The sequence below is a fragment of the Onthophagus taurus genome, chromosome 7 (assembly GCF_036711975.1).
Source record: "Onthophagus taurus isolate NC chromosome 7, IU_Otau_3.0, whole genome shotgun sequence".
Lineage (NCBI taxonomy): Eukaryota > Metazoa > Arthropoda > Insecta > Coleoptera > Scarabaeidae > Onthophagus > Onthophagus taurus.
The window spans coordinates 3,201,393-3,213,021 of record NC_091972.1 but is presented as its reverse complement, the minus strand read 5'-3'; the positions used below and the strand labels follow the sequence as shown (position 1 = coordinate 3,213,021).

General features: G+C 31.0%; 1 protein-coding gene and 1 long non-coding RNA gene across 3 annotated transcripts; one reads left to right on the top strand and one right to left on the bottom strand.

Annotated features, from left to right (window-relative positions):
* Nucleotides 1-7: 7 nt before the first annotated feature.
* Nucleotides 8-11,011, top strand: LOC111422113 (Hexosaminidase 1). Of its 2 annotated transcripts, none has more exons than XM_023055327.2 (3): nucleotides 8-361; nucleotides 9,157-10,127; nucleotides 10,185-11,011. In XM_023055327.2, the coding sequence occupies exons 1-3, from the start codon at nucleotides 297-299 to the stop codon at nucleotides 10,940-10,942; spliced, it is 1,794 nt and encodes a 597-aa protein (XP_022911095.2). In that variant the 5' UTR covers nucleotides 8-296; the 3' UTR covers nucleotides 10,943-11,011. The 2 variants fall into 2 exon arrangements, with proteins under 2 accessions (XP_022911095.2, XP_071053493.1); XM_071197392.1 differs by lacking the exon at nucleotides 8-361 and adding an exon at nucleotides 1,087-1,238.
* LOC139430422 (uncharacterized) lies at nucleotides 7,838-8,363 on the bottom strand. The gene is made up of 2 exons (XR_011640915.1): nucleotides 8,120-8,363; nucleotides 7,838-7,948 (listed from the first exon to the last, which is right to left on the bottom strand). It is a non-coding gene; the product is annotated as an uncharacterized lncRNA (long non-coding RNA).
* Nucleotides 11,012-11,629: the final 618 nt, after the last annotated feature.

Here is an 11,629-nt window from a genome sequence, read left to right as displayed (position 1 = left end):
GTGAGTTTCCGAAGCCAAACCGAGTCGAGTTATATTAAATTAGTTCACAGCCGAAGCCTGTTATAAGTTGTCTGTGAAAGTGCGACGATGTGAAATAAAACAATCACATAAATAAAAGAACAGTTATTGAGCTCGTTCCGCGCGAAAAAATTAACTAGTCTGCTAATAGTTTAAGATAATTTGGTATTTTTTTATGGGACAAAGAAGACATTGGTAAACAGCAGAACCGGTCAGGGGTCAACGTTACTCAACCGTTCCTATAAATAAGCCAAGCAAAGTCGTTTCGAAAAAACACCATGTCCGCGACCATACTTAAACACATCGCGGTTGCGGTTCTTGTAAACTTCATTTTCGTCGAAGGGTAAGTGATGTTTAATTGAATTTGTAAAAATATTAGGTTTGTAAAAAATTTTAGTTAGGCAACTGAAATACCACGATAAGAAAGTGAATAGCGACCGTAGATAAAAGATAAAAAAGATAAGAAAATCGCTTTTTGAAAAAAAAGGTTCATTTTTTTATGTTTGCACTTTTTGAAACAATTTCAAACACGTTATCAATAAATTTTCCAAGTTCTCTCAACTACAATATTTCCTCTCGGTATTTTGCAATGCAAACACGGAAAATGCACGCTCATAAATTAATGCGTTGTTCGTCTATCTAACAATTATGACGTCAACTCAATTAATCTTAAAAATATTTCACCTTCAAGATAATCAATTCTTTTATGCATTTCAACAAATGTAGTTCTAACAATGTTCAATGACAAAAAATATGTTGTTTACTTTTTATCTCAAAGAATAAAAGAACAAGGGCAAACGGTGAAAGCGGTTGAATTGGTTAACCTTAAAAGAATCCATTAAAAAATAAAACAATAAATAATCGTTTGTTTATTGCCGATATCCCCTAATACCAAAAAGAACGATATAAAAAATAACTTTTTGTGACACCTCAATATTATCGTTACTAATCTTCCAATTGTTTTATCGTTGTTTATGTTTTGGTATAAAATTCGTTTATAACCTCTAATCAAACTCGTTTAAAAGAAAGCCGAAACAATATTTGCAATGAAACGATCCTTTCAATTCGTTGCACTCAATCAATATGTACGCTTGTTTAACAACAAAAACTTTTAAAGTTATTTTAATAGTAACTGTGGGTATTTGTGTATTAGCTGCCATAGTTTTGCCAATAGTGTTAATAGGAGATGACGAAATTACCGAAGAAGAAAGATATTATACGTAATTTAAAAGCATAAGTTACATAGAACGTGGTAAAATAGTTGATTGTAATTCCAAATGGTAAAAGTATGTTGTTTTGAACTGTTATGTTAAATTACACATTTGGCTGGAGATTTATACGCATCAGATTTAATTAAATAGTCAATATATTACTACTTTAGAAAATTAGAGTAAGTCAAATAGCACCGTAGTGGAAAATATTTAGAAAAATAGCGTATTTAACACAATCTAGTCAAATTTATACTAGTATTCTATTAATTTTTGGTTTTTAATTGTTAATTATTTACTAGTTGTTGTCATTCTCTAGGAAATATGTACAGGGTGGTTCAAATTCGATGTCCGAATAGGCTATTTGTTTTTCCCCTAGAGGCCAAAATTGAAAATATCGTAAAATTAGCAAGTGCAATTATCTTGGTTATTATTATAGGTGGAGTATTATAACTAAGACATTATATGGACACTTTTTTACAGAGAATTTGATGACGTAGTCAAAAAATTTTTTTCAGTTTTAGATTTTGACATATTATCACAATTTTCGTTTTTTTAATAGAAACAACCACTTTATTCGCTTATTGAATTCGTTATTTTTTTCTGATTACAAAAATATAGCGTTCGACAGATCTGTTTTAGAATAAATCTAAAAATAAACTTTTTTTTAGTGTCGTGGAAGAAATTAAATTTACAGTTTCCTGTAAATTACGGTACTGTAGCTAAAAATTAAAAAAACTTATTTCTCCAATTCAAAACAATGCAATCTATTAAATATTTCCGTATTAATAGTTGGTGTAATAAATATAATTATTTGTTTTTAAATACCAGAAAAATAATACCCCTTAATTTACAGGAAACTGTAAATTTCATTTCTTAGACGACACTAGATTTCGGCGGCGCACACAGGCGAATTTTTTAAAAATCTCGACCAAAACTGGAAAAATTTAAGGAATAAGATTGAAAATGTAATTAATCCTATTTGATTAAGTAAACCCCAAGGTGTCTTGAAACACCTTATTTATAATTATTGTAAGAATTGCCGCCAAAATGTTTTAGTTGTCAATTGATTGTTTAGTTATCACACTTATCACAACAGTTATCACTTATCACCTAGATAAAACGTCGGTAAAAATTGTGATTTTTAATTAATTTTTTCCTTTACACTTTTTTAATAGAATTGTATAATATATTGAAAGCAACAATTCGGTTATTAGTATTTTTGTAATATTGTTTGATTACATCATATGTTGAAATTGAGAAAATAATTTATTTTACGATATTTAGATGGGCAAAAAATAAATTGTTTAACATTGTTCAAAAGTAATATTGTATACGTGTTGTAGTATAAGACCTACTATTGTAGATTTTACTAGAAATTCTTGCGGTATTTTGCGGTTTTACCTTAAAATAAATTTTTATTATAGTGTGTGTATAAAGTTGGGAAAAAAATCATAATTCTGCTATGTGCTGTTTGTTTGGGGAGCGCATTTGCAGTTAGAAAATAAACATAAAGGGACACTTTTTCACTATTAAATCGATAATATAGGCTGTCCACAAAAAAAGTGTCTAACCAAAATTACAATTTATTTTCTAAAACACTAATTAATTTTAGTATGAGATGTTAACGTTCTAAAGTTAATAATTTTCTAGAAAGAAATTAAAAAATTGAATTGACACACTGAATTTTCGGTAAAATATTAAAAGTTGTTATTGTGTCAATTCAATTTATTATTTGCATGATTTTTTTCCTTGAAAATTATTAACCATACGTCTTATACAGGCTGGTCCGTTACTAATGGGGCACAGAGCAATAGTGAATTCCTTACATTAAATTATTACGATTTAACCCAATTTATCTTAGTCCACTTGTAAATAATAACGAAGATACAGATGGGTAAAGTTTATGCTTTATTTTCATTTTTCTTTAATAATTTTTATTGTCAATTAGCATTACTACTCTAGTATTAATGCCAATTGACGGTGTTAGTCTAGTATTTGACGAAATAAAATCATTTTCAACGCCAACTAATGTTTAGTGCCTTTAAACAGTGATTATCTTGGAAACGGAGAACTTTAAAGAAGATTGGTATACCAAATTTATGTAAAAATGTCTGAGAAACTGTTTCAAGTTGTGTGAGTTGCAAAAATTTTAACGATGAAAAGGATATGTCTACTTTAAAGGAGTTTTTTAAGGCAGGCAGTGCCATCTGAAAGATAAATCAAAACTAATACCAAATTATTATTTAAAAAATGATAATGTACCAATTTTCATGGTCATAATGCAAGAGAAAACGAAATATTTAAACAAAAGCGAAAATAAAGTATTAACTTTAATCATCTGTATTTTCGTTATTATTAACAATTGGACTAACATAAATTGGGTTAAATCGTAACAATTTAATGTAAGGAATTCACTGTTCCTCTGTGCCTCAGTAGTAACGGACCACCCTATATATAAAAATGTAGGTAGATACAATTAAATAAAATCGCAGTATATCATAAAATACTTCATCCTTGTTAATTGTATAGATATTTTATAATTTCCATCAATTTTGAATAAAAAAATTGACAGAAATATCTTTTTGGCCAAGATTTTTAACTAATTCGCTTCTGTCCGGCGTTTAGAAATTTTATAAAAAAAGTTTAGTTTTAGATTTATTCTAAAACAATAAAAAATAGACCTGTCGGACAATATATATTTGTAATCAGAAAAAAATAACCAGTTGTTTTAGGTATTTTATTAAGACAATAATTAATTTTTGATATATTGAAATAGTTGGTTGCCATGGTTACGTATAGCTACTGCTATTTTGCTATCTTAAATGAATGGAAAATAATGAAACTTTAACATAATTTTTCTCGAAAATTTTCTTTTGTAACCAATATTAATTGACTGTACTAGATTCAGAAAAAAGTCCTCTTTCATATTTCGTAATAGTAATGGGTTATTGCTATTTGAAAAAATATTAATGACGTTATTACTCGTTTAAAAATAGTGGCAAAAATTTTAAATCTATACCAAACAATTGCAAAAAATTTCAATCTTTAGACCCGTTTCAGCGATTTTTCCATAAACTGTTCTTAATTGTTTTAACGAATTTATCCATTACTTTTGGGAAACACTGTACAAAAATATACAAGACTTACTTTGGACTTTGTCCCACATAAAATGCAACATGTCATTACGGGAAACACAATGTCCGTTATAGTTCAATAAAAATATACAATAATCTAGAGCTGAATAACAAATAAATCTAGACTAACACTAGACTAGGTCTAGAACTAGAAACATTCCGTTTAGTCATGCGTTTCTTAAGACGGCTAAACCTGAATGTTTCTAGTTCTAGGTCTAATGCACTATCACTAGAACTAACACAAGACGTAGAACTAGAATCATTCGGGTTTAGCCGTCTTGAGAGACGTGAGGCTAAATCCGAATGTTTCTAGTTCTCGGTCTAGTGTTAGTTCTAGTTTTGCACTAGCACTATCACTAGACCTGGAAGTAGAAACATTCCGTTTAGCCGTGCGACTCTTAACACGGCTAAACCTGAATGTTTTTACTTCTCGGTCTAATGTTAGTTCTAGTAATAATGGTAAGTAGCATAAAATATCACTATGTTGCATATTTTTATTGCACTAAAACTAGAACTAACACTAGACTTAGAACTAGAAACATTCGATATAATGCAGTGTTGATGCAACTTCATTCTGTGCAAACTTGACATCATAGAAATATATGTATAGAGTCGTCTCTATGTAAACTTGATTTGACTCAACATCGGAAATACTATACTCTGTTTTTAAACCAGGAGGAGTAAACGCGAAAGTCAGACTTACACTAGGAAAAATCACCAGAAAATATCACTAGATATTTTGACGGTAAATTTAAATTAATAATTATTATTATTTATTAATTTACTTATTATTGTATTTATTTTCGTTTGTTATCGTCAACACTAAACATACAAATTAACATTGAAGTTATGAGTGTATTTATTTCAAAATATAATAAAGAAGGGTTTAAGAACACAAAATTTACAATAATGACACGAAACTGTCGAATTGTCAATAACCTAACCTTCAAATTCAAAATCAAAATTGCCTGTGTGTGAACCTTCCTCGCATTCAACCAATCACGTGCAAGGTCAATCTGGTGACAAATTTCAAATACTCCTCCTGGTTTAAAAACAGAGTATAAGTGCCAAAGAAAACTTCAAGGTATAATTAATAGCTTTGTTCGTTGGGACTGCACTACTTACACTCACTTGCACTATGCAGTTTAGTGCAGATGTTGTGTGTTCGTTGGGGATAGTGCAGTTTAGTGCAGTTGCACTCATACTGTTCGTTGCGCCAGGTGCAGTGCAACTTAGTGCAGTCGGTGCAAGTTAGTGCAGATTTTGTTGCACCTGCTTTCGATTAAGTTCAACAAGTGCAGTGTAACTAAAATGGCGGAATATTTGAAAACGTGTTTTGTAATAATTAATATTAATATTAAATATTAAGAAATAAAACCTTATAATAATTAATATTTGTTGTATTAGAGAACACAGTATATTCAATCCCAGTAGAGGCAGTAGAAAACTACCCCTACTTTTTTGGAATAATTTAAAAACTACCCTGTCCATTTTGGCGGCATTAAATACACTTATAGTACGTTTAAAAATATTATGTGTTTTTTCTCATTTAAGGGTGGCTGGGGTTAACTACCCTCACCACCCCAATTTTTTTTTTGCAAGTACTGCTTATCAATTTTGGTGCAATTTAGCATGTGATTTCTTTATACGTTAAGTAGTATAAGTAGTACTTGAAAGAACTAATAAGAGTTAGTAGTTTGGTATAGAAAATATATTTCGCTAATAATTGAAAAAAATAAAAAATAATAATAATACTTAATGAATACTAAAAAAACGCTACTAAAAAACATTCTGCGATAATTTCATTTTCCACGAGTATTTCGCTGACAATCTCCTGTTTGTCCATTTCAAATATTGTACACTTTTTTTTATAAAAATCTGTTCGTTGGGACCACGGTTTATACACTTTTCTAACCTACACTAAAGCTTTGTTTGGTATCTTGCACTAACGTACACCAGTGCACACTTTTTCTTAAAAATAGTGTTTGGTAGACTGGTGCAAACAAGTGTAGATAGTGCCGCCGTGTTTGGTAAGCGATTGAGTTTTAAAAGTGCAGACACTTTTCACACCGACTCGCCGGCAAGTGTAGGAAGTGTAGTGTAAGTCGACATAACCTTTAAGACGTATTTAGTTTTTTGAAAGTGTCAAAGTTAGATTTATTTAAACAAAAATAAAATATTGTAAGCTAGAAAAAACAATAAATAACAGTTTGATTTGTAGAAAACGTTCTATTCAATTAAAATTAAAAACCCAATTGGAAGTTCTCCGGTTAAATATAATGGCTAAAATTGAAAGACAGTTAAATGTAAAAATAATTTATGATGAAGGGGGAAAACTACAGGCAACATTTCCTTTTTTGATTTATTCATCTTGATTCTTTGATCAATAATAAATTATTCAACTTCCTACAGAAATAATAAAGATCCGATAACAATCCGTTTTATCAAACACCTAAAATTGTTACACTTATGCACTTTGAAAATGTGTTGAAAACTGAGAGTTGTCAACTGCACTACACTTGCTACACTAGGAGTATTTATAGCAAGTGTACCAAACACAGCTTAAGTTGACATGACATTGCACTGACTTACACTTCATTGCACTATGACGTCATACGAGTGCCATGTCGTGCAGAGTAGTGCAGTCCCAACGAACAAAGCTTATAGCTTTGTAAACAAAACTAACCTTACCTCGTCTTACTGCTGTAAGTCATAGTGCAATGACTTACACTTCATTGCACTATGACGTCATACGAGTGCCATGTCGTGCAGAGTAGTGCAGCCCCAACGAACAAAGCTTATGTTTGTAAACAAAACTAACCTTACCTAACATTCCTTCACGCTATAATTGACGTTACAAAAGAAAACTTCACGCTATAATTGCCATTACAAATTGCCAAGGAAAACCTCATGGTATAATTAATGTTTGTAAACAAAACTAACCTTACCTCACATTCCTTCACGCTATAATTGACATTACAAAAGAAAACTTCACGCTATAATTGCCATTACTAATTGCCAAGGAAAACTTCATGGTATAATTAATGTTTGTAAACAAAACTAACCTTACCGAACATTCCTTCACGCTATAATTGACATTACAAAAGAAAACTTCACGCTATAATTGCCATTACTAATTGCCAAAGAATACTTCATGGCACAGACTACTACCAGACGGCCAACTCCATTGTGAAAGCGAGATCCAATATATACCGGCCTCTCTCACTCATCATGTAACACTTATGTAGATGGCAGTGAGAAGCAAAAATGCAATTGGCGCCAAATTCAAATCTTTTATTTAATTTAAAAATTGAATACAGAAATATTTTTGATCTAATGTGCTTTTTGTGGATCTATTAAGCTATATTTAGCTTGCGTAAGCCAAAATAATTACAGCTTAATAGACCAATAAAAAGCACCTCAAATCAAAAAGTTATAATTTTATAATTTCAATGCAAAATAAAGAGAAATCCATTGGCGATTTAAAATTTTATATTTAAATTACAATATAATTACACTAAAAACCCCTGTCCTCGTCTTCTCCGGGATGACCCTCACAGGTTGGGTTGGGTTGGCCGTTTTTGTCTGTGGTTTTCAATTGATAAAGTACATATAACAAAAAAGCATTATAACAAATAAATGTTGGTTATCAAACACCAACTGCTTCTTACCCTAAGTGACACGGTGTTATCAAAAATTTGAATACTTAATTTGAATACTATTGAAATTAAAAATTAATATAATTAAAATACTAACCTGTCCTTATTCTTGGGAAAACAAAATAATTTTCCAACTTCATCTTCGCTACATCCACACACAATGCAAAACATTTTTACAATAATTATTCTCGAAAATTATTCTTAAAAAATACAACGCAAAAATAGATAATAAGCACAAATAAGACAATAAACGCAAAAGGACTGTGTGACATGTGACATACATAAAATGTCAAAACCGCTTAAACAAAGTCAACAGCTTTCTGTAATATTACTAACGACATGTATGCCATCTACTAAGGATTTCTATCAAGATGACAAAGAGAAAATATCGGTATTATGATGTGATAATAAGAGATAGAGAATGGCCTATCATTTTCCCGGTGAGCTAACTCTCTGCCTTACTCTGTGCTTCATGGTATAATTAATGTTTGTAAACAAAACTAACCTTACCTAACATTCAGCGTCTGAAGACACAGGGCTAAACCCGAAACTTAAAAATATACAACTTAGCGCTGAATAACAATTAAAACTAGAACTAACACTTGCACTAGAACTATACTCTGTTTTTAAACCACAAGGAGTAAACGCGAAAGTCAGATTTACACTGGGAAAAATCACCAGAAAATATCACTAGATATTTTGGCGGTAAATTTAAATTAATAATTATTATTTATTTATTTACTTATTATTGTATTTATTTTCGTTTGTTATCGTCAACACTATACATACAAATTAACATTGAAGTTATGAGTGTATTTATTTCAAAATATAATAAAAAAGGGTTTAAGAACACAAAATATACAATAATGACCTTCAAATTCAAAATCAAAATTGCCTGTGTGTGAACCTTCCTCGCATTCAACCAATCACGTGCAAGGTCAATCTGGTGACAAATTTAAAATACTCCTCTTGGTTTAAAAACAGAATATAACAAAACCGCGAATCATTGAACAACATAACAGTATAAATTGGATTATTGGCCTTAAAAAGTTTATTTCTCAACCATTTTACCACATCGCATTTTTTCCAAACAATATTTCCATTAAAATATTACTTATTTATTTTTATTTCTAGATCACCACAATGGAGATATCAATGCGTCGAAGGAACATGTAAAAAATTTCGTTTAACGCCGGAAACCAAAGAATCGGCTGTAAGTTTACCTGCGTGCAGATTATTTTGTCACGATAAAGCAGGATTATGGCCGATTCCAAGTGGATCTTTTAGAATAGGACAAACATTAACCCGATTAAACGTAAACAGTATTGATATATCCGGACCTAGATCAGATACAAAAAGTCACAACCTCGTAACATTGGCCAGACAAAGATTTATCCACGCCGTGAATAAAATCGAACCGAACGGGAATCAAAAAGCCGGTGGCAGATCTTTATTTGCTCATTTAAAGGTGACAAATCCAAATGTTGATAGATTGGAATTAAGTACGGATGAAGGATATACATTGGAAGTTACGGAAAGTTCTGATGGGCGAATAAATGCTACCGTTGTAGCTGATAATTATTTTGGTGCAAGACATGGTTTAGAAACTTTAAGCCAATTGATTATATACGACGATATTAAACGGGAATATCAAATGGTGAAAGATATTTATATACAAGATAGACCGCATTATCCATACAGAGGATTAATATTAGATACCGCTAGAAATTTCATGTCCGTCGATGCTATTAAAAGAACTATCGAAGGAATGGCCATGTCAAAGTTAAATACATTCCACTGGCACATTACTGACAGTCACAGTTTCCCATACGTCTCGAAATCGAATCCTTATTTATCCGAACTTGGAGCTTATTCTTCAAAAATGATTTACGATAAAGATACGGTTGCTGATATTATTGAATTTGGGAAAGTCAGAGGAGTTCGTGTTATGCCCGAATTTGATGCGCCAGCTCATGTTGGGGAAGGTTGGCAAGATACAGGATACGTAGTTTGCTTTAATGCGCAACCTTGGCAAGATTATTGCGTTGAACCACCATGCGGGCAATTAGATCCAACTAAAGAAGGAATGTATGATGTAATAGAAGGTACTAAAATAAAATGTTTAATGATTTTCTATTTTAATTTATAATTAATTTTTTTAGGTATCTACAAAGACATGATAGATCAATTTAATCCAGATATTTTCCATATGGGAGGTGATGAGGTAGCTTTCCAATGTTGGAATTCAACGAATCACATAGTTGAATGGATGAATGAAAGGGGATGGTACAACGATAAAGCTGGCTTTTCGAAACTTTGGAACGTATTCCAATCGGAAGCGTTAAAACGTTTCGATAAACATGCGAAGAAAAAAGATACTCCCATCATCATGTGGACTAGTTCTTTGACCGAAAAAGATTACGTTCACGAATATTTACCTAATGATCGATACATTATCCAAATTTGGACGACGCGTAATGACCAACACATCCAAGATTTACTCGATTTAGGATACAGATTAATTCTTAGTAATTACGACGATATGTACTTAGATTGTGGATTTGGTGGTTGGGTCGATAGTGGTAATAATTGGTGTAGTCCTTATAAGGGGTGGCAACAAATTTATAATAACAGCCCAAAAGAGTTAGCTGGTGATAGAGCTAATCAAATGTTGGGAGCAGAAGCCGCCTTATGGACCGAACAAGTCGATAGTACATCAATTGACAGTCGAATATTCCCTAGAATTTCCGCTATGGGTGAGAGACTATGGTCGGAGCCTAACACTAATTGGAGATTTGCTGAAGAACGTATGTTGGTTCATCGCGAAAGATTAGTTAGCATGGGAATTAATGCAGATGCTTTAGAACCAATGTGGTGTTCACAAAACGAAGGATCATGTCCGATACATCGAGTTCGTTAAAAAATTAAAACGATTTAATGTGATTTAATAATATTAAAATTAAGTATTAATAAATTTTATTGACTCAAATTATTTTTCTGTTTCTTAAGTATCTTTAATTGCGTTATTAGTATTTTATAGTAATTTTTAAAACTTAATCGGCGAAAATTTCAAAATTGGAAAAAATTTTCGATCATTTCAAAAATTTATTTCTCAAGAACTAAAAGCGATTTTTCAAAACGGCTTGTTGCATTAAAAAGAGAATACTTTCATAAGTAATTGGTGATATTTCCACAAGGATCCTTCAAGAAATTAATTTTATAGCGAATTTTGAAAACTATTGATGAAAATTGCAACATCGAAAATTTTATCAAAACTTCAAATATTGTTTTCTCAAAAACTAAAAGTTATTTTACAAAATGGGTTGGTTCATTGGAAAGAGGACACTTTTGTTAACACTTTGGAAAATTTTCATACTTATATTCCAAGAACTGGATTTTATACGAATTTTTAAAATTGACTCGGCGAAAATTTCAAAATTGGAAAAAATTTTCGATCATTTCAAAAATTTATTTCTCAAGAACTAAAAGCGATTTTTCAAAACGGCTTGTTGCATTAAAAAGAGAATACTTTCATTAGTAATTGGTGATATTTCCACAAGGATCCTTCAAGAAATAAATTTTATAGCGAATTTTGAAAATTATCGAT

What these genes read in the sequence shown, in the direction of transcription:
- LOC111422113 (XM_071197392.1), top strand. Translation starts at nt 1,102, where the DNA reads ATGTACGCTTGTTTAACAACAAAAACTTTTAAAGTTATTTTAATAGTA. An exon ending in GAAGAAGAAAGATATTATAC is followed by an intron (nt 1,239 to 9,156) that starts GTAATTTAAAAG and finishes TTTTATTTCTAG; the next exon opens with ATCACCACAATGGAGATATC. An exon ending in AATGTATGATGTAATAGAAG is followed by an intron (nt 10,128 to 10,184) that starts GTACTAAAATAA and finishes TAATTTTTTTAG; the next exon opens with GTATCTACAAAGACATGATA.